At 40.3% G+C, this 27,436-nt stretch overlaps 6 protein-coding genes across 9 annotated transcripts in view; 2 read left to right on the forward strand and 4 right to left on the reverse strand.

Moving 5' to 3' along the window:
* Window positions 1-537: 537 nt before the first annotated feature.
* LOC106746538 (sodium channel protein Nach-like) lies at window positions 538-5,426 on the reverse strand. The gene is made up of 10 exons (XM_014623218.1): window positions 5,164-5,426; window positions 4,754-4,960; window positions 4,324-4,489; window positions 3,948-4,096; window positions 3,545-3,650; window positions 2,975-3,278; window positions 2,685-2,735; window positions 2,275-2,458; window positions 1,817-1,923; window positions 538-1,758 (listed from the first exon to the last, which is right to left on the reverse strand). Exons 1-10 carry the CDS (start codon window positions 5,313-5,315, stop codon window positions 1,622-1,624), a joined length of 1,563 nt encoding a protein of 520 aa, XP_014478704.1. The 5' UTR covers window positions 5,316-5,426; the 3' UTR covers window positions 538-1,621.
* A 1,474-nt stretch (window positions 5,427-6,900) lies between these two features.
* Window positions 6,901-9,333, reverse strand: LOC106747003 (6-phosphogluconolactonase). Its single transcript, XM_014624233.1, has 4 exons — window positions 8,992-9,333; window positions 8,510-8,710; window positions 7,669-7,955; window positions 6,901-7,411 (listed from the first exon to the last, which is right to left on the reverse strand). Exons 1-4 carry the CDS (start codon window positions 9,113-9,115, stop codon window positions 7,247-7,249), a joined length of 777 nt encoding a protein of 258 aa, XP_014479719.1. The 5' UTR covers window positions 9,116-9,333; the 3' UTR covers window positions 6,901-7,246.
* Window positions 9,334-10,111: 778 nt separating this feature from the next.
* Window positions 10,112-12,693, reverse strand: LOC106747012 (enhancer of rudimentary homolog). Of its 2 annotated transcripts, none has more exons than XM_014624254.1 (4): window positions 12,470-12,693; window positions 12,201-12,307; window positions 10,649-10,736; window positions 10,112-10,498 (listed from the first exon to the last, which is right to left on the reverse strand). In XM_014624254.1, exons 2-4 carry the CDS (start codon window positions 12,201-12,203, stop codon window positions 10,278-10,280), a joined length of 312 nt encoding a protein of 103 aa, XP_014479740.1. In that variant the 5' UTR covers window positions 12,204-12,307; window positions 12,470-12,693; the 3' UTR covers window positions 10,112-10,277. The 2 variants fall into 2 exon arrangements, with proteins under 2 accessions (XP_014479740.1, XP_014479731.1); XM_014624245.1 differs by lacking the exon at window positions 12,470-12,693 and adding an exon at window positions 12,388-12,469.
* A 345-nt stretch (window positions 12,694-13,038) lies between these two features.
* Window positions 13,039-16,425, forward strand: LOC106746950 (endoplasmic reticulum lectin 1). Of its 2 annotated transcripts, XM_014624138.1 has the most exons (7): window positions 13,040-13,371; window positions 13,496-13,669; window positions 13,793-14,317; window positions 14,798-14,851; window positions 15,468-15,629; window positions 15,710-15,949; window positions 16,116-16,425. In XM_014624138.1, the coding sequence occupies exons 1-7, from the start codon at window positions 13,237-13,239 to the stop codon at window positions 16,362-16,364; spliced, it is 1,539 nt and encodes a 512-aa protein (XP_014479624.1). In that variant the 5' UTR covers window positions 13,040-13,236; the 3' UTR covers window positions 16,365-16,425. The 2 variants fall into 2 exon arrangements, with proteins under 2 accessions (XP_014479634.1, XP_014479624.1); XM_014624148.1 differs by lacking the exon at window positions 14,798-14,851 and having other exon boundaries at window positions 13,039-13,371.
* A 572-nt stretch (window positions 16,426-16,997) lies between these two features.
* LOC106746943 (translation initiation factor eIF-2B subunit epsilon) lies at window positions 16,998-20,266 on the reverse strand. 2 transcript variants are annotated; one of them, XM_014624126.1, is made up of 4 exons: window positions 19,898-20,266; window positions 19,041-19,821; window positions 18,777-18,922; window positions 16,998-18,548 (listed from the first exon to the last, which is right to left on the reverse strand). In XM_014624126.1, the coding sequence occupies exons 2-4, from the start codon at window positions 19,734-19,736 to the stop codon at window positions 17,711-17,713; spliced, it is 1,680 nt and encodes a 559-aa protein (XP_014479612.1). In that variant the 5' UTR covers window positions 19,737-19,821; window positions 19,898-20,266; the 3' UTR covers window positions 16,998-17,710. The 2 variants fall into 2 exon arrangements, with proteins under 2 accessions (XP_014479612.1, XP_014479601.1); XM_014624115.1 differs by having other exon boundaries at window positions 16,998-18,922; window positions 19,898-20,263.
* A 233-nt stretch (window positions 20,267-20,499) lies between these two features.
* LOC106746598 overlaps window positions 20,500-27,436 on the forward strand; it is a 230,760-nt gene continuing 223,823 nt past the window's right edge. Inside the window, exons 1-2 of the mRNA XM_014623364.1 lie at window positions 20,500-20,590; window positions 20,677-20,846. The gene's annotated coding sequence lies outside the window, so the exon portion shown is untranslated. The remainder of the gene's footprint in view (window positions 20,591-20,676; window positions 20,847-27,436) is intronic.

The following is a 27,436-nucleotide window of genomic DNA, read 5'->3' on the forward strand; positions in this document are numbered from 1 at the left end:
GAAATTACAATTGATATTGTCAAGTATACGTTTGTTGTACGTGTCAAACAAAATGTGGACGAATTCCGTAGCGCGTACAGTCGGCAAAGAAAGGAAAAATTCCATTAGTTCGTCCCATGAATTCGGTGTCTAGAAATGACCAGACGGAGGGGTGTGCGAAGGTGTTATTGTTTTGTAGCGTTTAACGGGGGCCCTCTTCTCCACCAGCCGGAATGTTGGAACCAACCCTTGTGGTATTAGATTACGATCACTGGGATTAACCAGCCGTGTCATATAGCTTCTATTTTTCTTACGTATATCGATCCCTCTTGTTAATCCGCATGCAAGATGAGATCGTCGGTGAGCGAATATTTTCGGAGGTATTTCAGGTTTCACTTCAGGTTTTATTCCGCTACTTTTCGACATAAAATGCGAAATATCGCGTAAAGAGTGTATTCACTTCATACGATATGTACAGGGTGAGACAATAACAATCACCCACTAGAATATCTTCGAGAAATGAAAATACTTTATTAACGGCTGTGAACGAAGATGAAAAGAAGTTAATATATTCACAGGTGTCCGCAGGTGATCACTGAGGTATCGGTACGATTTCTATTTCGACACATTTTTCCCCTACTCTGACATTTCAGAGATATTCAATGTGATATAATACAGTTGTTGCATACAGTAGATATGATTCTATTTCCGACGTAACAAGGTGGACCAACACGCGGTAAATGATAAATATAAACAACGAGCTCAGACGCGACAGCGCGAAGACATCGGTGGGCCGTTGACTTCACTTCGTACGATCGTTTACTTTCTCGCCGTCCTTCCCCTCGCGAGTGGCGCCGCACTTCTTTTTTATAACTCGCCTGCCTGTTTCCCATCTCTCGCAGCCGATATTCGAAATAAAGTAGCCTCTCGATTCGCCAGCGGTCTGAAGGATGTCGAGGGCGAAACCAGCCCGAGGACGAAACGCCGAGACGTGTCCTACGAGAGTCCTACGAATAGCAGGACTCCACGGCTGGTCGGCCGGGAGTGACTCCGCTCATGCGGATATTAAACTTTGAAGATGCCGCTCACCGCCTCGTCGCCCGCGTTCCGCCTGACGCCTGACTCAGCGAGTATCATTAATAACATCGAGGAGGCAGATAAAGTGTTAAACACTCCAGCCTCGCTGCTCTGGCACACGTCATTACCTTGGCTAACCGTACTAACTTCAAGACTCTATAAAAGTCTGCACAACAATCGGCGTAACCGACGGCCGTCGTATTGTCATACGCGTTACTCCCGTGCGTTGTGTAATAGTTATTTTCTGTGTTCGTCGGGTGTACGTGTCACATATGCAGGAACGCGCATGCTTACCGATTCTCACCGGCCGTGAAAGGTAATTGAACGATGATGACGTTTTTGCTGTAGTACGATTGTACTCAACAACGTCGCTATTCTGCCGTCTTCTTTTGCGTTAATTAACAACCTGCCGCGTCCGATGATATATTTTCAAACTCTTCCCAGACAACGTAACGTCTAAAGTCGGGAGGTAAGACGTGTGAAAGATGGTTTACTTACAAACGTCTTTAAGATGTCTTATGTCCCGATTTGAAACGTTATGCTGTGTGAGTTGTTTCTGTTACCGTTAGTGTTGTACATTGTTGTGCTTCGTGGGGCTGATGTATGTGTCGATTATCACACGTATGACGAAGAAATACAGAAACTCAAAGATACACACGAGGCTGAATCCGGCGAACAGTCCGAGCAAGCCGCCAAATGATGCTGAAAATCAGCGGATGTTATTTTTGCGCAAGCTTCTACATGATTGCGTTTGACTTACCGAACAGATTGCGCCAGGTATAATTGACCGAACGTCGGTATTGAAAGCCCACCAAATCATTGAAGAACACGTGTAACACACTGTGATTCTGTATACTGATTGCGTTACTGCAAAAACATCGCGTATAACGTTATACAGGGTGTTTCAGAGAAATTGCCTGATCGGAATATTTTGCTGAAAATGCGATGAATTTAGCGGGAATGCGAAATGACCGAGAAATTACTAAATATAATTCAACATGAATTGGAATTTTCGTAATTAATTATAACACAATATTGTGAATTTTTACGGAAGTTGTTGAATATTTTTGAAAAAAAAGGTAAAAAAATGTCAATAATTCAGGCCGTATGAAGTGTAATTTATTGAATAAGAATTTATCGGTCAAAGTTTATATGAAAGCACCTACAATTATGAGAAAGCGTGCAACATGATGCTTCGTATTTGCCATGTTTATTTACCTGGGATTCTTTGTGTAACTGCCATTATTGTAATAAACAGAATAGTCGAGCTGACCAAAAGAGTTCTCTATGGGATAACGATATAGAGAGCAATCTGGTAGGCACCCGCAAGGCGACTGTTTGATATCAGCTACCGTAAAGGGTAGATTTGTAGTAAATCCCGGCCATGAAGTGTCGATGAATGCTGTAAGAAGCAGATACACAGAAATCACGATATACTTTTAACGTGTGCTATAATTAAAATTAAACGAATATAACTAGGAACTTCTAAAAATGAAATCGGCAGATTAGCATTCAAAAAGATATACTTCCTTCTTGCTAATTATTCTGTTAAATGAGATTTGACCCGGTAAATGTTAAGATTTTAATTAAAACATAGTTCGTGTGTATTTACATATTTACGTACTTACAATTATATTTATGTAAGCATTGAATATCCCTAAGATTACACATTCTGGAGCCTGAAGTGAAACAATACATTTACTTTATTTTACTATCCTATAAATGTAAATATTAATATAATATTAATGTAATATTATAGCGCGTGTAATATTAATATTATATTATAGCGCGAATTATAATATAAAGTTAACAGGTATAAAGAGGCCTGAAAGTCTGTCCGAGATAATCGGTCTTCCTTCTAATAATACCAAGTATTAATTAACACCAGAAAACGTCGTAGCTTGTATTTTATACTTACTATTTTGTGGAAAGTAAAAAGGTATGCATCCACATTTCGCTCTTGCGACAGTGGCTCGGCACTCCGCGAGACAATTGTGATACGTGTACGAAGTGAAACTCAAATTTCTCTCCACAGCATGCCCATACACATGGTCAGCTTCGTCGTTAAATATACACTTTCGTGTAGAAATAGCCAAATTCCTCACTTCAGGTTTCGAGTACATTTCCGCAGGGTTGACGCTCATGAAGTGTTGACTATTTAGTCGTATTAATTGAACTTCAGCGTTGTAATCCGGATAATCGAACGAATAATGTATCATGATCTGTAACATGCAACATATATTTCTATTGAATTTCGTTTCTGATAACCGGTAATATGTGGAAGGATTTTGGAAGAAGGAACAAACTTCAGAAATATCGGCCTTCATTCCAAATCTATGGAATATTTGGACACAATTAGTACGAGATACGCGATACGTACGCAGTTAGTATATTTTATTTACCTCGAATATTATCTCGCTTTTGTATATGGTATTATGTAAATAAATACGAAAGTGATTACGACGAAACACAAGTTGAATTGAATTACCTTCATTCCGAATGATCCGATAAGCGAAGCGTGATAATCATTAGGTTCAGGATTCAAGAATAGGGTCATACCGGTATCGTACCCGCAGGCGGCAGTTTTGTGGATTCTTTAATAGCAAGAATCTATATTATTCGAAAAGCTGACATGATACATACTTGTATGATAAACACAAAATTCAATTTTGAAGTTTGTAGGCTCGAAACATTTTTATTGCGAGAAAGACATAATTATGCGCGCTAGACATAATTATTCTATTTAATTATTATTACTTTACGTGAGCCGAAAGTCTTTTGGGTTTAAATTCCTTTAAATTCCTTTCTCTTTATAGTCTCTGAATATCATGTAAACCTTAAGTAAATCTTTAGTAATAACAGGCCTACAAAGTTCAATGTGTGTTTCTTACTTGTTCGGGGTTATCGTTGGGGAAGTGTAGTAATTGAAACTACAACACAAGCCGTCCCGTGATAAACTTTGCTTGAAATGTTTGTCACATGGTCCCAATTTGCCTCTCCACTTGCAAGACATCAATAGAGAACTGCAATTTTTTGTTATCTAAAAAAAACGCCACAACGATTGATCTTTCGGGATATTCGAGTTGAAACGAAGCGCTAATGTGATGCGCTGAACTATTTACCAAATAACATTAAGCCGTCCTAAGACGTTGTAAAGATGTCTTTTAGGCATAATTTGTTGTTTGGGTTTTGTTCAAAACATACCCCCCCCTAAAGTGAGAATCAACCGAAATAATTGGGGCGACAGAAATATTTGACAATACATACTGCTTTCATCACATCGAGAATCGATAAGTTGTTATCGTCTATGATGTCTTGCAGGCGGGTGAGATTTTTCTTAACATCGTAACCGAACACTCCCGGCACTATTAATTCGTTCAGCAGCTTCATTTCTTGGAGCAAAAATTGTCTTGAGATATTGGATGGTATCTTTCTGCAAAAAAATGCAACTGAAATGTTAACCAATTTGGCCGTGCTAATTAAATTTTATCGTTGTCGCAACGAACATGCGGCAGCAACGAAATGGTTTCGCTACAATAGCAAAATTATTTTTCTCCGTGCGAACATCACTCGAAATCGAAAGTTCTCTTGAAAATCTTGAACGCTACGCAATAATATCAGACGAAAGGATTTCTCTTCTTATGCTATCATACAGATATATTTATATTTATAAATCAAGTATGTAAAGAATACTCACAGATTGTCGACGAATTCTTTAGTTAAGTTGTAAGATAGGCGATTAATGTTGCACACTGTTATCGCGGGAAACGGATAATTCCAGATCCCGTGATGCGTTGATTCGATAACCGTCAATGTGGGGTGGGCGGCGTAATAATTCCAAGTCATTTTCATTAAAATAATAGCACAGCACAACGATGAAAATACCACCAGTACCCACGTGATCCTGAATATGTAATAAATTCTTGATTAGTGTCGTTTTTATTGCAAATTCAGCGAGCAACAAAATTTAAGCTTATCCCGTATAGAGAAAGAGAGAGAGAGAGAGAGAGAGAGAGAGAATTTTTTCATAAAACATTTTGCAACAAGCTTTAAAAAAATCATGTAACAGTTTATTAGTATGAATAATTAAAGTGTGTCTACACATACCGCTCAGTCTTAGAACGTTGAGTCTGACTGATGTATCTGTAACCGTGTAATCCAGTTTCGCGACAAAATTCGGCAGCCTGTCTCTTCAGAATATTCCACAATTTCGGTTCTTCGATCGTCGCTTTGAGAGTTTGCGCCTTGATCTTCTTCATCTTCAGCTGGGCGATCGGTTGACTCAATTGCGGACCAAGTTCGAAGTTATCACGATTCTGTTAACTGCAACGGGCACGCAGACATGGCGGGGAAAGTGAAAAAGCGACACTTTTCACGAGCACGTTAGAACGTTAACTGTCGCGTTATCGGGACGAGGGGTAAACAGCACACACGTAGTGCAGCAGTACGAGCGATGGAGTATAAAAAATTCATTCGACCTTCTTCCCGATGAGTACGCGATAATTTCGGCTTTGTCGGTCACGATACCACTCACGCGCAATTAATTATTAAACAATGTATAAATATCGAAGTACAACCGATATGTATATTACAGATTTTCGTGCCATTTGTGATTATGCTCCCGAGTTTACGAATCGTAACGATCCGTCCATATTACGCGTAAAAAGAAACATTTACCTGGTATAGATGAATATTAGCGATAACGTGCATATATGTGAGAGAGATAAATATATAGGGTACGACGTAATTCGTGATACAAGCGAAAAGGGTGAGTTTTTGTTCAAAAGTAAGTAAAAATTGTGAAATGAAAGATTTGAACAAGATTTCGTTCTCAGGAAAGTTCAGCAAAAAAATTCGAAATTAAAAATTCAGAATTAAAAATTCAAAATTCGCCGGATACGCGTACGACTGGATATGATTTGATTAACGTGTCATTTCATTATTGATCATTCCTGTCTGTGTCAGTGTTCGTTAAAAGCGACATGGTTTAAATAATACAACAGATTTTTGCGCATGATTTGTTTTTCATTACGTTACAAATATTGTTGAGATGTTTTTTTCTCCTCTTTGCCGCATACAGTTGTGCTTAATAAATTAAAACAGCAGAAAAGACTCTTTATTCTTTTATAACTATTTGTAATAAAGTTTACTTTTGCACTAGAAAAAAGTAGAAAGATATTTTTTTATTTATATTAACACATTAACGGCGGGCGATATTTTGTGTGATCATAAAAACTTTAAGGTACAGTCGAGCTAAATTGTTTTACTACGACTCCCGCCTTTAAGCCGCAGTCGAGCTAAATCGTAGTACTACGACTCCCGTCCTTAATGTGTTAAGATAACTTTTCAAGATTAAAATATTGATTTATCAATATACACACACGCACATATATATATATATATATATGTATATGTATATTGATAAGTCAATATTTTAATATATATATATACGTACATACATACATACATATATATATGCATATATATACAAGGTGACTCACGCAAAGTTTAACAACTTAATATTCTAAGAACTACCCGATTAAAAAAGATCTTTACGTCTCGTTCTGCGATTTCCTAAAAGGTAAGATCAAAGAGTGGATATTTACGATACGAGATTTTTACATTTTATCCTGACATTTTCCACAGGATAAGATATGAAGTATTTGTTTTTCGACAAATTCAGGAAAGGAGAAGTTGAGGGAGACTTTTTTGTGCTTAAATACATTTTAATTCATAAATTCCGTTAACCCTTTCGGTACATTTGACGAGTGAGACTCGTCATCTGCTTACTTGGGCATAAAATGTATTACTTTTACATATTAATCCATATAGCGACAAATTAAATCCGTCCCATGGGCATAAAAATCTTCAAATAATTCAGTACTCAAAGGGTTAATAAACGTTGAATAATAAAAAAAGTGACCATGAGGTTAATTCTTTAGAAAATGTTAGTTTAATTATTCAATTTCACCGTAATACAAATATGAATTTTTACTTTAGTAGTTTAGACTCAGTAAACTATCTTCTGATAGTTATATAATATAATATATCCGACCGCACACATTACTTATTGCTAAAAAGCAGTTCAAAATATATTAAGAATTATAGCAGGATGTGTCTTTAGGTGACTTAGATGTAAAACGTCATAACATCTTTTTCTAGTGATCACTTCCCGCTTTTAGATTTATGTTTAGACTTTTTCAGGTACTGCGGCCGTTGTGCTATCAGTCTCGGATTGCTGCGGTGTGTCATCATCAAGCAGACTGCTGGCATCCTTATCGAGCAGCCAATAGAGAAGACCATTGGTCGGTTGTACCCTGGTAGCCGGTAGATCTTCTTTGTTCTCTAATATCCTCTGTGCACAAACACAAATACCAATAGTTTAATCGGAATAAAACTGCAATACACACACGATTACACATGGAAAGACCAGATACAAAAAAACGCGATAAACTGATAACTCATAGGTATATGCAATCCGCAATAATCTATAATTTCGATAACGATCTATAATCTATAATATTTCAAGTGGTTATGATTCATTTTATCACGCAAGATGCGAAGGTTACCATCGAAATGTATGAGAAAGGAGAAATATAGATAACATCTCACCTTCACAATGTCGGCTTTGGAGGAGCCGGTGGCGATGAAAACGCACAGACGGGCATTGTTAATGACCGGTAAGGTGAGGCTGATTCTACAAGGCGGCGGTTTCGGCGAATCCAGCTCCCAGGTGACCCACATGTTTATCTCTTCGAGAACGCGCGTATGGTTCGGAAACAGCGAGCACGTGTGCCCATCGGGCCCCACTCCTAGCAGCAGGCAGTCGAATCGGGGAAATCTGTCCGGTGGGAAGAACGACGAGATCTTTTTAATGTAATCCATCGCCGCATCTTCAGCTATAAAAGAAAGAAACTTTTCGTTTATTCGACTATAAAGCCATAGGTGTAAATATTTAGATATGCACAGTCAGGTCCAATCATCTTGACCATGACACATGTTGCCAAGGTCGCGTATCGGGTTAACCTTCGAAAGATTGTAGCCTCACATTCATTGTTTGTGAAAAATTCACTAAGAGATCAAGTTGGCAATTCACATTCGTTTCCCCTATGTGACACATATGTCAAGGTCAGGCTGATCAGAGCTACCTCCCCTATATTGTGGACTATTACCATCTTTTCTTTAAGGGGTCGCTCCTATGTTTAGAACATTCGTCTCTCTTTGAGCATCAATAAAAAATTACTTCGTTACATTTGTCCATTTGCTTCGTATATCTGCAAGGGTTCTGATTTCTTCTAAATTTTATATTGCCGAACAGTTCTCCATGTTCTTTAAAGGTAACAAGTATGAAAGTATATGAGATGATATATAAATGGCGTAATATGTGGGACACTATACATATTGACACACCAGAAGGCAAACAGAGACAAGATAAAACTAGGCGATCGCATACCGGAAAGTTTAGTATCAACTTGTATGAACTGGTCCTCAGTAACTGGTACTTTGCCGATGAAGTTGCTCTTGTAGAGTGCCAGATTGGTGCGTTCATCATTCGCCTCCACGATACGCTCGTCGCAGAGAAAGATGCGCCACTTGCTCCAGTCGGTTTTAATCTTTGGCAAGCATGTTGCTAACACGTCCACCATTGAGCCTCCTGAACAAATAGAAACGTTCATTCAGCATTGTTTCAAAATCGTAATTCTTAATTAGCTTCCCCTTTCCTAACTATTGAGTACGTGACCGCATGTACACTACAGCCTAAAACAACATATTTAATAATGCCATTCGAAAATGCGTAACTTTTGACCTTGAAATCTCCCTTATCCTTCCCCCTTTCCCCCCTCACACAAAAAAGCACTTGCATCGCATAACGCTTCTTACGTCTAAACTTATTCAACGTGATACGTGCGTCGCGATTTCCTTTTTCTTCCTTACCTGATACTCCAATTCGGAAAAGGCTGTCGCCGCGTAAGAACGCGGCATCAGCAGCGTGAGAAACAACATTGTTGATCTGTGCGTGCAGATCCTCTTCGTTTGCCGTCCGCACTATCCTGACCATCCCGTCGGTCGCGAGAGAAAGCGGAAAAAGTGGGCTGAGAAATCACAAATAAGCTCAGTTGAGAGGCATAATCGTGTACGACCAATACTAGTACTGACGATGCGCGAGCATGCCGAACGTGCCGGTCACGTCACAACATGTACCTCCTTGGCGTAGAAACGTAACAAGTAGAGACACTCATTGTCGACGTCTTTGGTCTCAATTGTTTTCGATCAACTCGAGCAGAGTTCGCGGCCGTCTTCGAACTAATGTTTCGTAGAGATGTCGCTAAGGTCACAAAGACCTCGGAAAAAGTCGAGTGCATTCTAACGAGTAAATACCCCAGGGTGGAACGACAGAGAGAGGAAGAGAGAGAGAGAGAGAATATTTTATCACGAGCTACAAACACTGAGAGCTTTTTCGGTAATACGAGTTAATGAGAGCGAAATAAATCTTGTCGCATATATATTTACCAAATATATCTTATATAGATTTTTGTAATATAATTATGTATTAATAATATATATATAAACATAAGAAATTCATTACAAAAGAATTTTCTATGCTCTCATCTCGTGTTTTTCGTCTCGCATCCCGCGTTAAGTTAAAAAAATATGACAGACCCCAAGTACAAGTAATGAATTATCGGAAGTATGAAATCTGTTACAGTAGAGGAGCGGCACACGCGTTCGTAACTTGCAAAGCATTGTATACGCAAGTAGTTGTATATATTTATAGGATAAACTTCGAATAAAAATATTACGTATTTAATACAACGGAATCGTTTCACGTATCTATGTGATTTTCTCAAAAATAAAACATAATCATCTATACATAGATATCGTTTCTTCGGTCTTTTTTTCACATGAACGGAAATAAGAACTACTAAATAGAAATGTACTAAATTATATCATCTGCTAATGAATCATATGCTCATTATGCATAAATATGTTGAAAATATACGTATCATGTACAACGTAAAGTACTATCATAAAGTATATTGTATATACAAGTTAATTTCGAAATGGACAGTATATTTTATGCGCAAAAAAAGAAAAGTGTATGACATAATTATGTTAAAGTAATAAAATATAAGTTACATATTAGAAGAGTAACAATATAGAATTGTATACTTAAAATTATCTTATCCATTTAAACGTATTTCTTTATGTTCATGTATTATTTACTCGCTATGCCCTGCAGCCCTGCGCAATAATACATATATTTTTTCTTTAATCCAATCCTTATTGTATGGGGCATAGGTATTGGTTGACTTTTGGTATACAAGACATGATAAGTCTGTTAATTGATCAACAAAATCAAATAATTGACTTATGTCATAGGTGATGGTTGGTGTGTTTGGATTTCGTCTTTTCAGATGTTCTTCGTATATCTTACAAACACCTGCAATTAATGAACAGATCATATTAATATTGGAGTATATATTAACATATATGTAAATACAGAAAATAATCAGATATTTTACAGAGAGAAAATCCATAAATTATATATATATGCTTCAAAAAGTATTATAAAATTATAATATAACATTACCTTCCATGCATTCGTTAATACTTTCATAGTCCGAATAGGTCCTTGTTTCAGGTCTGTGACCAGGCTGTACAAGTAATATTGTATGCGACTAAAATAAAAAAAAAACGTAGCGTAAGATTAAGGCTCCCGAATACTTGCTATAGGTTTTCTGCTCCTGCACTGACCGCATTGGTTCTCTTTTTCTCTCTTTCCCACTAAATCTCAAGAAAGAGATGAGAAGAGAACTAGTGCAAACTAACGCAGCCAATGCAGAAACAAAAAACAGATTCAATGGCTATCCTTTAATGACGTCAGAAGCGAGGAAAATCGTGCCAATTTATGTGACAGTACATGTGTAAATAAAAAAACATGCGCATAAAATAACACTCGTGATCAATTCAGCGCACTTATAAAAATGTCCGGACGCTTTCTTTTAGCCCAAACAATTAACAAATATCTGCAAAATTAACGTAACAGGAATCATGAGAAAAAATATTCAAAATAGGTAAAAACATAAGTTGTACGTTACACTAATTTATGACTATTAATAGCTCAAGTTAACAACATAATTCTCTTTGCTTCTGTTATCAAAGGATAGCCATAGCGAGTATCCAGGAGCTTTAAGAGATATAATAGATTATAATTCTTACATACATGCATACTCTATATACATAAATGTAATTATAAACTGAAAAATCTCAGGCAATAATTTATCAAGCGTAATTTTCTGGAATTTCTGTTTAGATTTTAAATAATAATAGCCCCTATAAATATTCCTATGGTTAAATTTTTTATAGCTGCACATATTACATCTTCTGTCTATATCTTTGCAATTTTTCTTTCTTCTCTCTTCCTTCTCTTTTCTACCAGATATCAAATATCAATATCTTATATTAACACATTAACAGCAGGAGATATTTTGTGTGATCATAAAAACTTTAAGGTACAGTCGAGCTAAATTGTTTTACTACGACTCCCGCCTTTAAGCTGCAGTCGAGCTAAATCGTAGTACTATGACTCCCGCCCTTAATGTGTTAACAGATATGTGCTCATATGACGTTCAACAGGTTCGTGTGTTGAAAATTATAACCACTTGCAACTGTTGGAAAAAAAACATCAATAAAATCTTCCTACTGTTGGAAATGCTGTACAATGAGCTAACGTAGCACCAATTTCTTCAAGTACAGTCATTAATAGCGAATATGTTGTATAAGAAATATAATAATGCCACTGCGAACACCTGATTTCCGATTAAGTAAATTGTAAATACTGCAAAATCAAGTTGAACATTTTTCATAATCGCATTTTCCTCGATACTTGTAACATCTAGTATATTTATGATACTTAACGAATGTTTCGTTAATTCTTACATGAGAATAGACATTTCACGATATGCAGGTTATCATACAACATGTATGTTGTTATTGTTAAAAATTTATATGTACAGATGAAAGATAAACCTACGAGATATCATACGCACAAAGAGATTGCAATATACAGTACGAAGGTACTTATCACAGACAACAACAATGTGAAGGAATTATTCCAGCGATCATAACAAAGAGAGACTCACCATCTTCGGCGTGTGTGTGACTTTGGCCGATTTCAGGCGCAAAATTGCAACAGTCGACGACTCGAGAGCAGCGATCCGAGCGGCTCCTATCTCAAGCACTTTATATCCTACAAAAAGAGAAATATGTCCCGATTAAATACAATCAAACATACGACAATGTTAGATTCGCCAAATATCGTTCTTTTACACTTTACGGTGAAGGTGAACAAACTAAAATGGCGGTCGAGCGTTTGCAGTCATATTCAAAGACTGTTCTACAAATAAACTACCTGCACTAGAGTGTCACAAGCGAACATAGGCCATGGACACTTATATGTACTAGACAGCTAACTTCGACCTCTTGTATTATATCCGGGAGCAGAAGGATGAACAGGAGAACTTGTTTCGTTAGAAATTTCAACGGATAAAGTTATCTCATTAAACATCGACAGTATTTTTTAATTGCATCAAGAAAAGAAATATTCAAACCACGTTGAAACAGAGCGCACGCTGCACTGAGATATGTGGTTTGTTCTTTTTTTAAGGGCTCAGTGCACATTAGTTCGATGAAAAAGAACGAACCTAAGAGGGAATTCACACCTCGACAGAAAAGCAGAAAGCAGGAAAGCAACAGCCAATCAGAACTCGCGCTGATAGTCGACATAGTTCCTACTTTATCTACCGCTTGCTACCAGCGCGAGTTCTGATTGGTTTTCTGTCAGATGTGAATTTTCCATAAAGGCGGTAATCACTGAACAATTGCACATCCGTTGTGTTTTCTGAACCTATCTATTGGTAGGCTTGAATGCGAAGGTTTGTTCGTTCGCTGCGTGAAGTCCCCAAAATCAAATCAGATTTGCTCGTCTCTCTCACTCTCGCATACCGATGAGTTTATGCTTACGTTTACAATTGCGGCAAGTGGTATGCCAAAATCGTTATTGTTGCTGTGTCGGCTATCGTAAGTAGCCGAAAGCAATTATACGAAAAGAAAAGTATCATTTACGTAAAACTAAGATAGATCTATATGCGGAAAACATAACATGATAAAATAGTCGAGATGCGGGGAACTTGTGTTATTTACAGCATAATTTGCATCTTGATATCTATTACATATGCACACGATTTTCGGAATTTCGATGATACAGTTATATTTAAAATCAATTGGCCCGGAAAGAGCAACACAGAGTTGTTAGTAAGTGTGGCGACGAATTATTTTGTATTGTTTAATCGGACAGCTGCTTTTGCAATTGACAGCATTGTATAACAGCTGTCTACTGAGATACTGTCTACGAAGATACATATTTCTTCTTTCGTAGGAATCTCACTCAAACGTAGAGCCATATTTCATAACTACAGCGAATAATGAACGATATAAGTGCATAATTCCCGATACAATAGAACAAGAAAATGATTACAGTGAGTCGTACATCGGGCCAAATCCAATACAACTTTTGCAACCGATATTTGCCCAAAACAGTTGCTCTTACAGGGTATATACTTTTAGTTTACTATAACTTTTTGACTTCGTCTTCATTACAATAGACATTTTTATTGATAAATATATTATCATTTACTGTGTAATTTTCCTCTTCAAATTTATCATTGTGTGACAGCTGGAGTCATATTGGACCTATGAATTATGCCACGGTCGATATGTTCGGCAATACCACGAAGACAGAGAAGGAAAGAAACTCAAAATGCAAGAGTATTATCTTGGTACCCTGGATAAAGCACAAAAGATGAAGCTTTCTGCAGCTTATGACGAACAGGCGAAGAATCCTAATAGGAAATTAAATATACCAATTAAGAAAATTGATGGAATTAATATGCCGTACGTTGAAGTTGAAATGACCGATGGGACAATTTGCGATTTGAATAATAAACCAAGAAGTATCAAAGTGTTATATATCTGTTATAAACATGGAAAGCATGATGTGTATTCACTCAAGGAAACTGTGTCTTGCGAGTACGAAGCGATAATACTTTCACCGGTACTATGTACTCATCCAGATTACAAACCTCAAGACACGGGAGAAAATGAAATCACGTGTTTACCTGTTGGCAATGCACCTAAGAAGCCAAAATCACTTATGTCAATGGAATTAGAAAGTCTAAAAATGCGACATCAACAAACGAGGGTAAACTTATAGAAGCTACTTATCTTCAAGTCTCTTCTTAATTTATCCTTGTATTTAATATTTATATTTAATATTTAATTTTTAATCTATCTTGTTTAAGCTTTTACTTTTATGAATCGATGTTAAAATTTTTTTGCTTGTTTAACACCCTGTATATTGTTCATTTAGATTTGTTCATTTAGTGTAATTATTTTCAAAATTTTTATCGTTTTAAAGCATTCTATTCTAATGTATTCTGTTCTAATGTATTAGTAGCGCATGTTATGTTGCACAATTAAACATGACAACATGATTGTGTCTTTTGGAAATCTCATAAAGTAATAGAAACCTGCTTCTATCACTGGTATATTTATTATTTGGAATTATTCTTTGGTGCATTCCTTAGAACTTTTCTTTTTAGGCACCGACGAATGTATAATTTCTTTTTCTCATTCCAGTTTGTTTACTATTTATTTACTGCCTTAATTATTTTTCACACAGGATGAGAAGCAGCAGAAAGTGTATGCAATTATCCATGTAGATAAGGAGGGCCAGGTTAGAATATTTTGCATATATAGGAAACAAAATTAACGCTTGTGGCGATCATTATCAAGTATCATTGCTTGTACAATTATCTTTCCATTCTGTCCCTTCTTTATCTACATATTTGAACGCTTCACCCATTACTGTTTTATCGATGTTAATATTGTTAATACAAAATTGAATTAACGAGTCTATTATGCATTACAAGTAGAGACTTTGTAAGGACTAGCAAAGGTTCCTGTGCGAGGCTTACGTTGGCTTCAATTTAAAAAATACTCGATCTGTAGCTGAAAAAAAGACTAACTCATTTTTTAAGTTGAAAACCTGATTCCTTTCATAGTAGGTTCCTTCCGACTCGACATATTTGTTCCGCCGAAATATTGATCCTTCTACCGCCGAAAGCATTTATCACAATCACTTTTCGTGATCGCTAATTAGTGTTTCATCGCGTTGGTTTTGATTTTCTCCGTGTCTTCACCTCGTACTCTTTGACATCTTCAGTTTGGGTAACAGCTAGAAGTCACTAGAGTCTCAGATTTGAAGATACGGAATCAGAATCTTTCTTTGTAAATTATAAATTATACGCTTGTGTGACTTTCTTTATTGGATCTATTGTAATTGGTTACAGGATGGTGAGCCGAGGGTAAGAGTTGAGATACATCCGTTGGATGTTACAGACAAGCACGGCAATATTGATGAATCTATCAACGCGTTGACTGATCAGAGTATCAGTCCTGCCGAAGTTAGCCCCATACAGAATTTCCTCAGTGGGAAAAACTGCCTGCACGGGGCAAGTACTTCGTGGTTATAGTTTGTTTTATTTCGATCAGTGACTGCATCGTAGCACTAACGGTTTCGATGCGTTATTAGGGCAACAGTTGGTGGAAGTATGAGTTCTGCTACGGACGTTCCGTCGCCCAGTATCACATAGAAAAGGACGGTACAAAGACGATTATTAATCTTGGTAGATTCGACAAAGAGAAACATTTGGAGTGGATAGCTACGCATCCGCACAAAAAACCCAAGTCGCTAGAGTTAAGGAAACATCTCTCACACTTTTACAGCGATGGCAGTAACTGTGATAAGACTGGAACTCCCAGGCAAACTGAAGTAAGCGTAGTCGTTTTGAGTCGCAAAGATACCATTGATTTGAAAGCAGATAACTTGATTTTTATTTCCAACTTTGATACACTTTGGTTGGCTCATACGAAGTGTCACAAGAAGAAAACATATTTTTATATATTTCCCGAATCATCTCTGTTCCCGTATATTTTAGGTAAAACTGAAATGCGTGGAGAACCACACGGCGAGCCCATCTAGTGTATCATTATTTTTGTTGGAACCAAAAACTTGTGAATACGTTCTAGGAGTTGAATCACCATTGATCTGTGATATATTGGAATATGCCGATGAAAATGGACTTCTGAGTGAGAAATTCGAAGCGAATTTCGATAAATTGAAATCTACAGCTTCGCATGCGGAGCAAGACAGTTTATATGAACGAATAGTTAACGAGGAAGATTAGAACGCGATTATATCCCTTTTTTAATTAATTAAAAGTGATTAAAGTTGTTATTAATTGTTTAGTATATCACCTATAAAAACTTTTCACACATCATTTATTCATACGTTACTTATTGAATATATATTCAGAGAAACTATTGTATAAAATTGACTAATAATCTACATTATAAACATACAAGAAAATCACAGCTTTCGTTACCAAAATATCACTGATGAAACAGTTTATATTTTATGCAAACCATTAACATTTTATAAACGATCAAGTTTTCATACAGGATGCCCTACCACAGGAGAATCCTGTAGTTTCCCTATTTTTGTCGATTATTTTCAAAACTCAAAATACAATTCTCTATTAAATATAAGAAAAAATATACACAGAGGCGAATTCGATAGAATTCTTTGGATGAAAAATTACTCAAACTTATGAAATTTCTGATAAAGATATCGATTCCTTTTTACACAGAAAATATTCCTAACGAGAACACGGTCAGATTATTTAGTTATTGGATAGATATTCTGATTGCACGTGGAATTAATGGACATTGATTTCAATTTTTAGTTCCCGATCTTTTCTCCTTTATTCGGCACAATTGATTCATCTCAAATCGTGGTATCAAAAACTTCGATACAATAGTTTGCTCTCATTTAGATTGTTTTATTTCCGAATACAAATTCATCGCCATCTTCGGAGATGTTATTCCGCAGAACTGTAACTGATAAGTAACTAATAAAAAATAGCCGCGACCCATACCGAGTCTATGGTTGTCGGCATAGAATAGCGTGTATGGGACACGGGCCAGTTTTCGTCTAGCGATTATTATACGAGAATTATACGATGGCCCTTTAATCGAATGACAACGAGCTCGATATGCCCTAACAATGCCGAGTGTGTAATGCCAGGAATTCAGCTGCCGGTCTCCCCTATTAGAATATTATCGCTCGACAATCAACGTGTTACGATACTCATATTTTAAGAATTCAGAAATGAAACTCGCCTGATCCATATAAGATTTCATCCGCCGATGAACTACGAATCCAAATGACGCACGTTACATATTAACCAAATATGTCAGTCTATTTCACACGGATTAAATGTATCACTGATAAATATATCGACACGCTCGCTAAGCGTGATATACGTGTATGTAAAATTTTCCCATCCGATTCTAATACCGTCCCGGCCGAGAGATGCGCGCGATATTATTTCGAACATCGCGTGTCGATAGATTTATCGGTTCTCGACGGTTTCGTAAAAATGCTGGAACTTTCCGAAGAGAATTACAAAATGTTTCCTGACATATTGTTACACACATAGTAAAGAGAGAGAGAGAGAGAGAGAGAGAGCGATTAGGAATCGCCATTATCGGAGGAATCCTCCTCCGCCTCTCGCAGCCATATTGCGAAAGACTTAACGGCGTCCCTAACTTTCTTTCGGCGCACGTCCAGGTCCTCGACCTCGGACTCGTACCATTCCAAGATCTTTTCCTCCGACAATATGTCACAATCGTAGAAGTCGTGCAAAAGGAACAACGTACACGGCAGCGTTTCGTCGGTCGTGCTTGCAACGTCCTCTATCGCGTGCAGGCAGTCATCCTGTGCGTCCGTGTTCTTAACGTAATTCCGAATGATCGGCTTGAAGTAAGATATAACAGCTTTCAAGTGCTTCTGGTAGCTCTTATTGCTGACCGGTTCATTGATCTCGGCGAGATAATGCAACGGCAGAAGCAGGATCCCTTTGACGACGTTGTACGTCACCTCACGGACAGAGACGTTGTAAGCGTATCGCGACGAATTGATCTCGAGGATCAAGTGTTCGCATTTCAACTTGTCCTGATAGCCGCGTAACAAACTGTCAATCACCTCGGACAGAAACATATTCGTGTCGTCCACCGGGTTGCAACACTCGGTGCTCGACGACTCGGTCGAACTGTCGTCACTCTCGACCCCTACGTTGCTCTTGAAATAGTAAAAGCCCTCTTTGCCATTCAGCCCCGACAGCGTGGTGCTTAATTCACCGGGAGATTCGACAAAGGCATCGGCGTACTTGCTGTTAGCCTCGACCTCAATCTCGGGGCACAGTATACATTCGTCTATCTTACTGTCATTTCTGACCACGCAATTCGGAAACAGAATACTGTTCGTGACGGTACAGTTGTCTTCGATCTTGACATTCGGGAAGACGTAACTGTCACATAAAAGAACGTTACTGCCTATAACGCAATTATTCATGATTACAGACGTATTAACCGTGGTGTGGTCTCCCAACGTACTATTCTGTCCTATGAAGCATTTCTGCTCCAGAAGACAGCCTTTAGAAAGAATGGCGCTTTTGTGTTTGTACGAGCTATTCAGCGGGCTGTATACAATGTCCGTTGCGGAGAGAAGACAGTCCGGTGTGAGAGGGTAACTGTACCTGCCCATGACGTTCTTAGTTAGCAAATGATAAATCTTCCACGAGGGTATCGCTAAAGCGTAGTCTTCCGGGTTTAATTCTTCGTAATAGATACTCGAGTCCAAAACATCGTCACTCACCACTCCTCGGATGAAATCATCCATAGTCTAAAAATATGAGAATAACATAAATTCGACGTTCTTCAATTACACATGCACGACATTGACGCGTGAGAAAGATAATTGCTTGAAACTCGATGTTTCGCAAGCAAATTGGCCGTCATACCTGAAAGTCAAAATTGTCAGCGAAGAGTGACAGGACAGACGGCGAGCACATGTATACGTGCGTGTCCAGGAAAGACGTACTGACTTGTACCTCGTCGTGATTTAGGAACCAGCTAATCTTCATCTTCACCTTCTTCTCATGGTTCTTCAGTTTCTCATAATGCAGAATCCTATCGTCGGTCTTGTTGGAAACAACCAATGTTGTCTCCTCATCGAGGAGGGTGTTCTTGGTGGGGCCAACGTTACGCAGTACCATAGTCATAACCGCCCCTTTGTCCTTCTCAGTTTTAGAACGATGCAAGTCGAATAAATTTCGAAGATTTGTATTCGTGAATGCGTTCCCGCGAAGCAATATGAAGTTTCCTCTGAGGCAGCCTTTCCCATAGATATCTCTCAGAGCATCTCCGAGACATCTGCAGTCATCCGAGACAATCAGAGAGATTGCGATACGGTGGAACTTCTTCTTCGCATGTTCCACATATTCCTTCAGCGAGTCCACGTGACTGCTGCAATAGAGAAATATCTCTTCGACCTTCGACCTTTCCAGGGTCTCCATCATGTAATCAAGGAGCGGTCTGCTTATCACAGGCATCAAGATACTCGGGTACAATTTTTGCAAAGGAGTCATGCTCGTCGTGAAGTCGTCTGTGAGAACGACAGCTTGCAGGGGATCCTTCTTGCACACTTTCGAATCCATCGTTCTAGAAGGTGTGATCGATGACCACGCACAATTGCGACTCGATAATTCCCCTCTTCGTCAATATTTACAGGACAGTGCAAACCTGTGAAAGAAGCGACGTTACAGGACAAGGTTATAAAGGTTAAGCGGATTCGATTCATTTGTGTGTCGAAACTTACACGGATGATCTAGGCTTGCACCATATGTAGTTAGGAAACACTTTCCCTGATTATAAGCAGATATTTTATATAAATTCGGTAACGAACTCGACAACGTGGTCCGTCCTAGGATCTACGACGAACAGGAGTGAGATAGACCGCGGTCACACGTGTCTCACGTCAATAACAAGTTAGGTTGGATTAGGTAATGGAGGGGGTAAAAGAAAGAACAGAAATGTTCTGGAATAGTTGTTGGGTCGGTGTACGCATGCTCGATGAAATATTTACTCTATCATCAATATTGCCAGATCAGCCATTTTCAAATCTGAGCAAGATCTGATTTATTAATTATTTTTTATCCAGCTACCAAAAATGTACTTTAGCTACTTAACCATTTATTTGGATATTTTTAGAAAATCGACGAATAGCTAGGTAGCTTGTTTAACGATTTTTTAACGAATCTAAAATATCGCCTACTGAGGAATTCTAAAAATTTGTTTTCTTGGCTCGCGCGCATGCCTGCACCAGGGCGTACACACACTTTCTACTTTTAGCTTATATTCTGGCTTATTTACACGGGCATACAGCTGATTTTAAAGTTTCGCGTTGGCAACACTGGTTCACTGCGCAAGGCAGTGTATCGTTAGAATCTGCGCGACGCGAAACCCTTTCCAAGCCTTCCCACTTCGGCCCACGATTTTCCATTTCAATCATGTAAGTTCCCTACTCGTGTCTATTTATGTTTGCGATATGAAAACAGGGAATCATCGGAGATTACATATACATGTTTGATATTTCAGGCTTACGCGACGCGGAGAAACGCTTTGGAATCCGGCGGAGTCTGGATTCCGGCTTGGCGCCGCGTCCTTCGTGGATTTGTTTGTTGTTTCGTGGGCACTCGACTTCGCTTCTGCGGGGAAGGGAACAATCTGAAGCTGTTACTCGTGCTGTTAGTCAGAAGGAAATATCGGTGAGCACCTAAAAGCCAAAAACTACAACATCTTTCACGCGTCTTTCTTTCCTCCTCTCTCTTTTTCTCTCCTTCTTCCTCTCCTTCTACGCGACTTTTGCGTAAATTGAGATGAGATGCGAACGTCTAGAGTAATATGAGATGATAAATAACAGAATTAATATGCCTTATCATAAGCTGACCATCCAGTTATTTGCGTGGGATGGTCGGAAAAGTCGGCAGACGGCACTCTGCAGTTATTTCGAATCGTCGGTATTCCAACGGCATTAGGTTAGTTAATAAATTCGGTCAACGTACGATAGATGGCGCCACGCGATACGGATATCGAACCGCGATACTCGCGTTCTTCTTCACATATTTTCATTTTTTTAAATATTTTTTTTTATTACTTAATTACTCATTAGAAGAATTTTTATATTATTTAAATATCTTTTTATCCATACGCAGTGAGCAATTTTGCGTTATTTTAACATGAGGAATGTTTTAAAAAATACACAAATACATATTAAGAGGTACACAAAATTACAACAAACATATTCTCATTATCAACATATGTTACACAAGGCGAATGTGAACATTATATTTGTGTATTTTTCAACACATTCCCCGTGTCAAAATAATACGAAATTTCGCACTGAAATTTCGTTCCCAACACAAGATTTTCCGTTATGTAGTACAACTCCTGCATAGTTTAACGCGTTACTGCATAAACGACGCGTTCGTTTGCGAACATTTATTATCTTCTCTCGCTTTTTGAGCGGCAAAGCTGTGTTCCAGCATCATTACGGTGCAATGAATTCAGATGATAATATTGATAATGTCCTACCGTCAGTTTATTGGCTGAAGGATCATACGAAATTCAAATAATCTAAGACGTCCCGAATATTCGTATTCAAACGCTCGAATCGCTGGCGATATCGCGATTATTTCTGGACCTCTCGTGAAGCTGCGTGAAGATATCTCTTTAGTCGGTCGGTGAAATTACTTAAAATAAAGTCTCTCGGTCAGAAATGAGACTATCTTCGTCCCTCACCGAGTCGGATCGGCATTATTCGAGAGATGGCGCGAGGTTTCGCGAAACGCGCTGTCGTCCGACCTGTGACATTTCTCAATCCATTTTAATTGAACGAATCCGCGGGACCGCAAATTTGATTCTCGCTTTTATCAGGGGGAGAGGAGGGGAGGGAGGCGTCGCAGAAAAGAAGCGGAGCAATTCGGAAGGGAAACGGGGGAGAAAAGCGGAACAAAGAGAAGCGGAGGACATTTTATTTAAAATCCAACCGCGCCAGCGACGTGCGTGCACGTCGATTCCGGTATATTCGGCGAAACGGTTTTCCCATATTTCACGTTATTTACATTATTAACGGACGGTGTAACGCGCGGTAGTCACGCATCGAGAGCGCGGAATGGAGTACCGAACGATCATTTACGCGGTACCTCAATTAAGGTACGTAATGGTCGCGATATGCTTGTGTGTTTGCTTACGATGTTTGGCTTTACGCGTCACGTGGAAATGCATAGTTGTACAACGTTTGCGCTGTCGTGTCGCGGCATTTTTCCGTGTGATCAACACACATCGAGAGAGAGAGAGAGAGAAAGAGAGAGAGAGAGAGAGGGGGGAGCGTTGAACGAACAGAGCGTCGTGTGATTAGTGACGTCGTTTTTTTTTTTCAATCGCGTTCGGAGTGAAGGACAGAATCGGGTAAAAGATAATTGTCGGCTCGATCGTTGTGCCCGACACGATAGGTCCATTTTGCGCCGATATTTCGTGACACACAATGGCGATATTGTGGTACGGCTCGAATTTTATTATGTTAAGTCGCACGTTCGCTCGTGCGACACGCTCGATTCTCACGGCAGGCTGGCGTCGCACAGAGGTGCGGCGCATCAATCGATCTTTTACACGCGTCGTCTTCCTTGTACACGATAGAGAGAAGAAAAAAAAAGCATATACGTACCGCGTTATATAAAACTGTTCAAGTGTCGCATATCACGGTCTGCGGGAGAGAATATTTTTTTTTTAATTTAACGCCACAATGAACACCCGGTGATAAAATAGTTGTCGTGTTCTGTGCGGTCGCGCAGTTTGGTATTTATAAAAATAGTTGCGCGACACGAGATAATCTCTCGACGATTTTGCGACCGTATAAACGAGAGATTGTTCGCATCATTTCGCGCTGCGTTCGCATCAAACGGAATGTGAATCCTGCGCAATCAGGATCGGTTTCTTCGAAAAAATCTCGGAAAAAGCTCCCTTCCCGATTTTCGCCGTCTCGTCCTCACAATGATCCCCTACTGAGAGCTCTACCCAAATCTCCCTGCGTGTATCTCATTTCGTCCGATACAATCGAATCGTCATCGTTCGAGACGACTTCCCTCCGCGTATCCCAGGTAACACTAAGACGTCCCGAGATCGTCCCGATGACGCGCGCTACTCGAAAGTGCGCTCTTACGTGTTCCCAAAGTTCGGTCCGCGCTAGAGGAAGGGGGGGGGGAGCTTTAGTATCGCAATTATATCGGGGTGGGCCGGAGATTGAGTCGGGGCTCATAACTCTCGTCGGTCGTAACGTTCAGCTGCAGGCCGTTCGTTCGGCCGTGCCTGCATTTCATAGGCCGCCAGATGTTACGCGCCTACATATCAGCGGCCCGCCACCACTTCACGTACGCGCGGTACGTACGTATTCATTACTAAATTACAAGCAATGCGCGCGAGAGAGACAGAGAGGAGGAGAGAGAGCCGAGCGTCCATCCGCGGCGACGCGACGCGACGCGTCGCTGTGCGGAACAGAGATGGGCGCGCGCGTTTCAGCCGCGAATCGCCGATGGCACGTAAAACAACGCGATGCAACGGCCGAGCTGTTTGCTCACGCACGCACGCAGCGGCCTGCGACATTATGTAAACCGACGGCCGCATTATGTAAGATCGCTCCCGCGCGCGCTCCTCTTAACGTTTCCATTAGACGAATTAACGTAGCAATGAATAAGTGATGAAGCTCGGGGCGGGCGCGGCGGCCGCGATGTGGGGCTCGCGTGGATGAGATGCAACGTATCGTTCGGCGATCGAAGCGCTTCCCGCTTCTAAATCACGCGAGCACGCGTGGGCGCACGGATGGGTACACACGTGTCGAGGAAAACCTCTCAATCGGGGAAACGTTGTTACAGCCGCCGCGTATTTTCAGCCGCGCCGAAATCGCGCCGGCGGTGTTCTCGCCGACATCGCGAATCCGACCGATGATATGCATTCGATTACGAACATCGCCACTCGCGCTGTCAGAACCGACGAAAATCTTGCGAATCGGATTTATTTTAGGCTCTTCCGCGGGGATGGAGGAGTGCTCAAATCGGCCTCCGAGTTAGCGTCCATCGGGGATTCGCCGACGCGTTTCAGTTCGTTTCCCCCGGGCCTGAAACTGCCTGAAATATCAGGTTCGTCGGCAGTCCTTCCGCGTGTTTCTTCGAATTCCCGCGCCCACCCCCGAGCCACGGTCATTCTTTCAGTCTCAGACCCGGCAAATAGTAATTAATCCTCTTCCTCTTAATTCTCCCACACACCGTAGTTCGCCGTAGGAACCACCATACTAATCAGATCATCGGCCAATTATTCTCAGCCGGTTCTCCGCTCTATACGGCGAAACGAGAAAATTACTCGCGCCCCCGAATTAATTCGAGCGGACGCGCGATGATCGCACTTTCCGCTCGCGGGCGAATCGCGAGGGGGGATGAGTAGGTGGCGGCGGGGCTCAAAACGCGGGTTTGTTTCGAACAGATATAAGCGCAGGCAGGGGGAGAACGGAGGGGGGACAGCGCGGGGGGTGGTTTCTAAGGGGTTACATTGTCTGAGGAAGGCGAACACTATTTGCCGGCAAAGTAGATTAGGTCGGTATTGATAGAGACGGAACGGCGGAAAGAGAGAGGAAGTAATAGACCGATAAGGGTTGAAGGAGCTTGGACGACGAGGGGGCGGGCGGCGGAGGAGACGGAAGAGGAACGAGGGAAGCAGGGAGGATAGATGAAGGTGGGTTCTCTGAGACGGCCAATATAGGATGGGATATAGCAATAGAGTTTCGCTTACGAGGTATAACCGCGTTAGATGATGCCCTTTGTTGTATCAGTGCGCCGAGACGCAATTGCCTTAAGTTCTGATCTCACGAGATGTCGGGATGCTGGATGGCGGTCCGGCAGGTAGGATGCCGGGCTCCGTCTAGGAGCGTCCTTTTCCTTTTCTCCCGCACTCCCTTTTTTCTCTTCCTTATCGAATTTTACGTACCACACTCGATCTCGTCCTCGGCCGACCACGACGGTCCCGGGCGCTTCGGCTCGCCGTGATTTTCCGAGCCAATCTTCGCGGGTTCGGACGGATTCGCTCGTCCTAATCACCGATGCCCCGATTAATACGTGAATCGTTTTACAACAGCACAAAGGATCACGCGTCGGTGTTTAACGTATTAGATTGACGAAACACGTGGCAGTCTATATGTTAAATTTATCCGTCCGTGAATTTCGGAATGCGGTTATTCTTCTTCTTTGTATTTCGTTGTCACGAGATGACTCGCGCAAACCCGGAATTTGTCACCGTTCGAGATAAGATCACGCGGTTCTTTTTATTATTTACGCCTCTCCGCGGAATTTTTCATCACACGACATTTTTGGACGCGATTTTTCGGACTCCCTGTGTATCCATTCGCGCTTCTCTTTCGCCGTTACAGCTCGCCGAGTTGCGCTTTGTTGTCCGAGCATATTTGCGTCGCGGAACAGGGAACCGTCGAGTGTTCGGCGGTGATTGAAGGAGCGTTTCCGAATGCATTCCCCCGTTCGAATCGAACATCGGCGCGGGCTCCTCGCCGCGGATTGTTTTATCGCGCGCGAATCCGCCGGCCCCGGCATACAAAGTAACTCGCACGTCCCTTTTTTCGGCGATCGCGCGCGCATCTTCGGCCCTTTATATCTCGCTGCGTTTTTCCACCCTCCCCTGTTATCCCTCCTTCGCTCTTTTTTTTTCCCCCCTTTTTATATCGCACCGGGGCACTTACGAAGAGGTGCACGCCATCGCGCGTCCTGCCGGGGTTAATCAGAATTTTTTACGGGCCAACCCGAAACTCCGTGCAATCAACATTAAGCTTTACTGCCGGCCACTAATGCGCCGCTATTGCGATCCATCAGTACGTAGCTGCATTTTATTATGCAGCATCCGCGCCGTATCCGATCCGGTCGCCGTATCAAACCGTATTGCGTGTCCGCGGCATTGACTCCTTCCCTCGGATTTTCCGATCCGACGTTCATTATTGCACCGTGCATCACTGTACGGTGTCACTGTGCGCGTGTGTATTACGTTCTCCGAATCCGATGAATGTGACCTTTCCGCAGAAAAACATTCATATTCAAGACTCGTATTCTCGTGTACATAAGCAAGACACACGCAATCTTGTACGAAGATAAAACTTACTTTCACATGAAGAAATTCTATATAATTCCGTTAGAAATATCGTATGCTTGTTATTCAAGAATAATGTTTGCGAATCGAGAGGAAAAATATCGGTGGGGAAGGACGATATCCTCGAACTAAGAATTGCATCAATTTGAAGATATTATTCTTTGTATCTAATAATTTTTCTTCCAATTCATGAACATTATTCTTGAATAACAAGAATATATTTCCCGTGAAAATATATAGAATTTCTTCATGAAAGAGCAAACTCTATCTTCATGCAAGATTACACATTTTTATTTATATATGAGAATGTGAGTCTTAAATTGATATTCATTTTATTTCTGTGGATACGAAAAATTACCAAGATAGAACTTTCATGGCTGTCACGACGCGAGACACAAAGAACATTTCGGATATACTTTTTTTTTTTATTACAATTATGAAGCAGATATACTATATCTAATTAATCATCAAATTTGTCATACAGTAATATATATTGTGTATACATAATGTATATAATAAATATTGTATACATAATGCAAATTTCTCGTTTCATTGATATAGCAAAAAATTGACTAGAAGTCACTCTCAGATTTTCATATCGCATTTTACATGACATATTGTTTCGAATAAATTTTCATAATTTTTCTTTTTACTTCTCCTTTATCATTTTACACGATGAATACGAGTGCCGTATGAACTTATCTCGTATCCTCATAAGGAACGCGATCTTGACAAATCGACTAGCGAAGTTGCTACTAAATTTACGTACACCTGTCTATGTCGGGATAACCGCGGATTTCATGCATGCGCACCGAAGATTAAGATTTTCCATTTGGAATAAATTCCCCGTCCCTCCTCTGTCTATCCATCGGCAAACGTAAACTCGTTTCTAGCCGCTTGCCCGACATTACATCCCTTTTTGTCGCTTGCACATACGAAAGTTACGTATTTTTTTCTCGAGAATTCGAACGAAAGAAGCGCCGGCGGTCGGTGGTGCGCGCCGCCGCCCTTCCCTCACGGAGGACTTCGCCAGGGAGCGAGAAGAGAGGGACGAAGGTCGGAGGGTAGGGGAAGGGGGAGGGAGTGCGGCGTAGGAGCGTATAATACATAATGTTCTTGCCGCCCCTTAGAATGTACAAGGTTTCGGTTCGTACATCCA

Source organism: Dinoponera quadriceps, unplaced genomic scaffold, assembly GCF_001313825.1.
Source record: "Dinoponera quadriceps isolate SergipeBrazil2010 unplaced genomic scaffold, ASM131382v1 scaffold192, whole genome shotgun sequence".
Taxonomy (NCBI): Eukaryota; Metazoa; Arthropoda; class Insecta; order Hymenoptera; family Formicidae; genus Dinoponera; species Dinoponera quadriceps.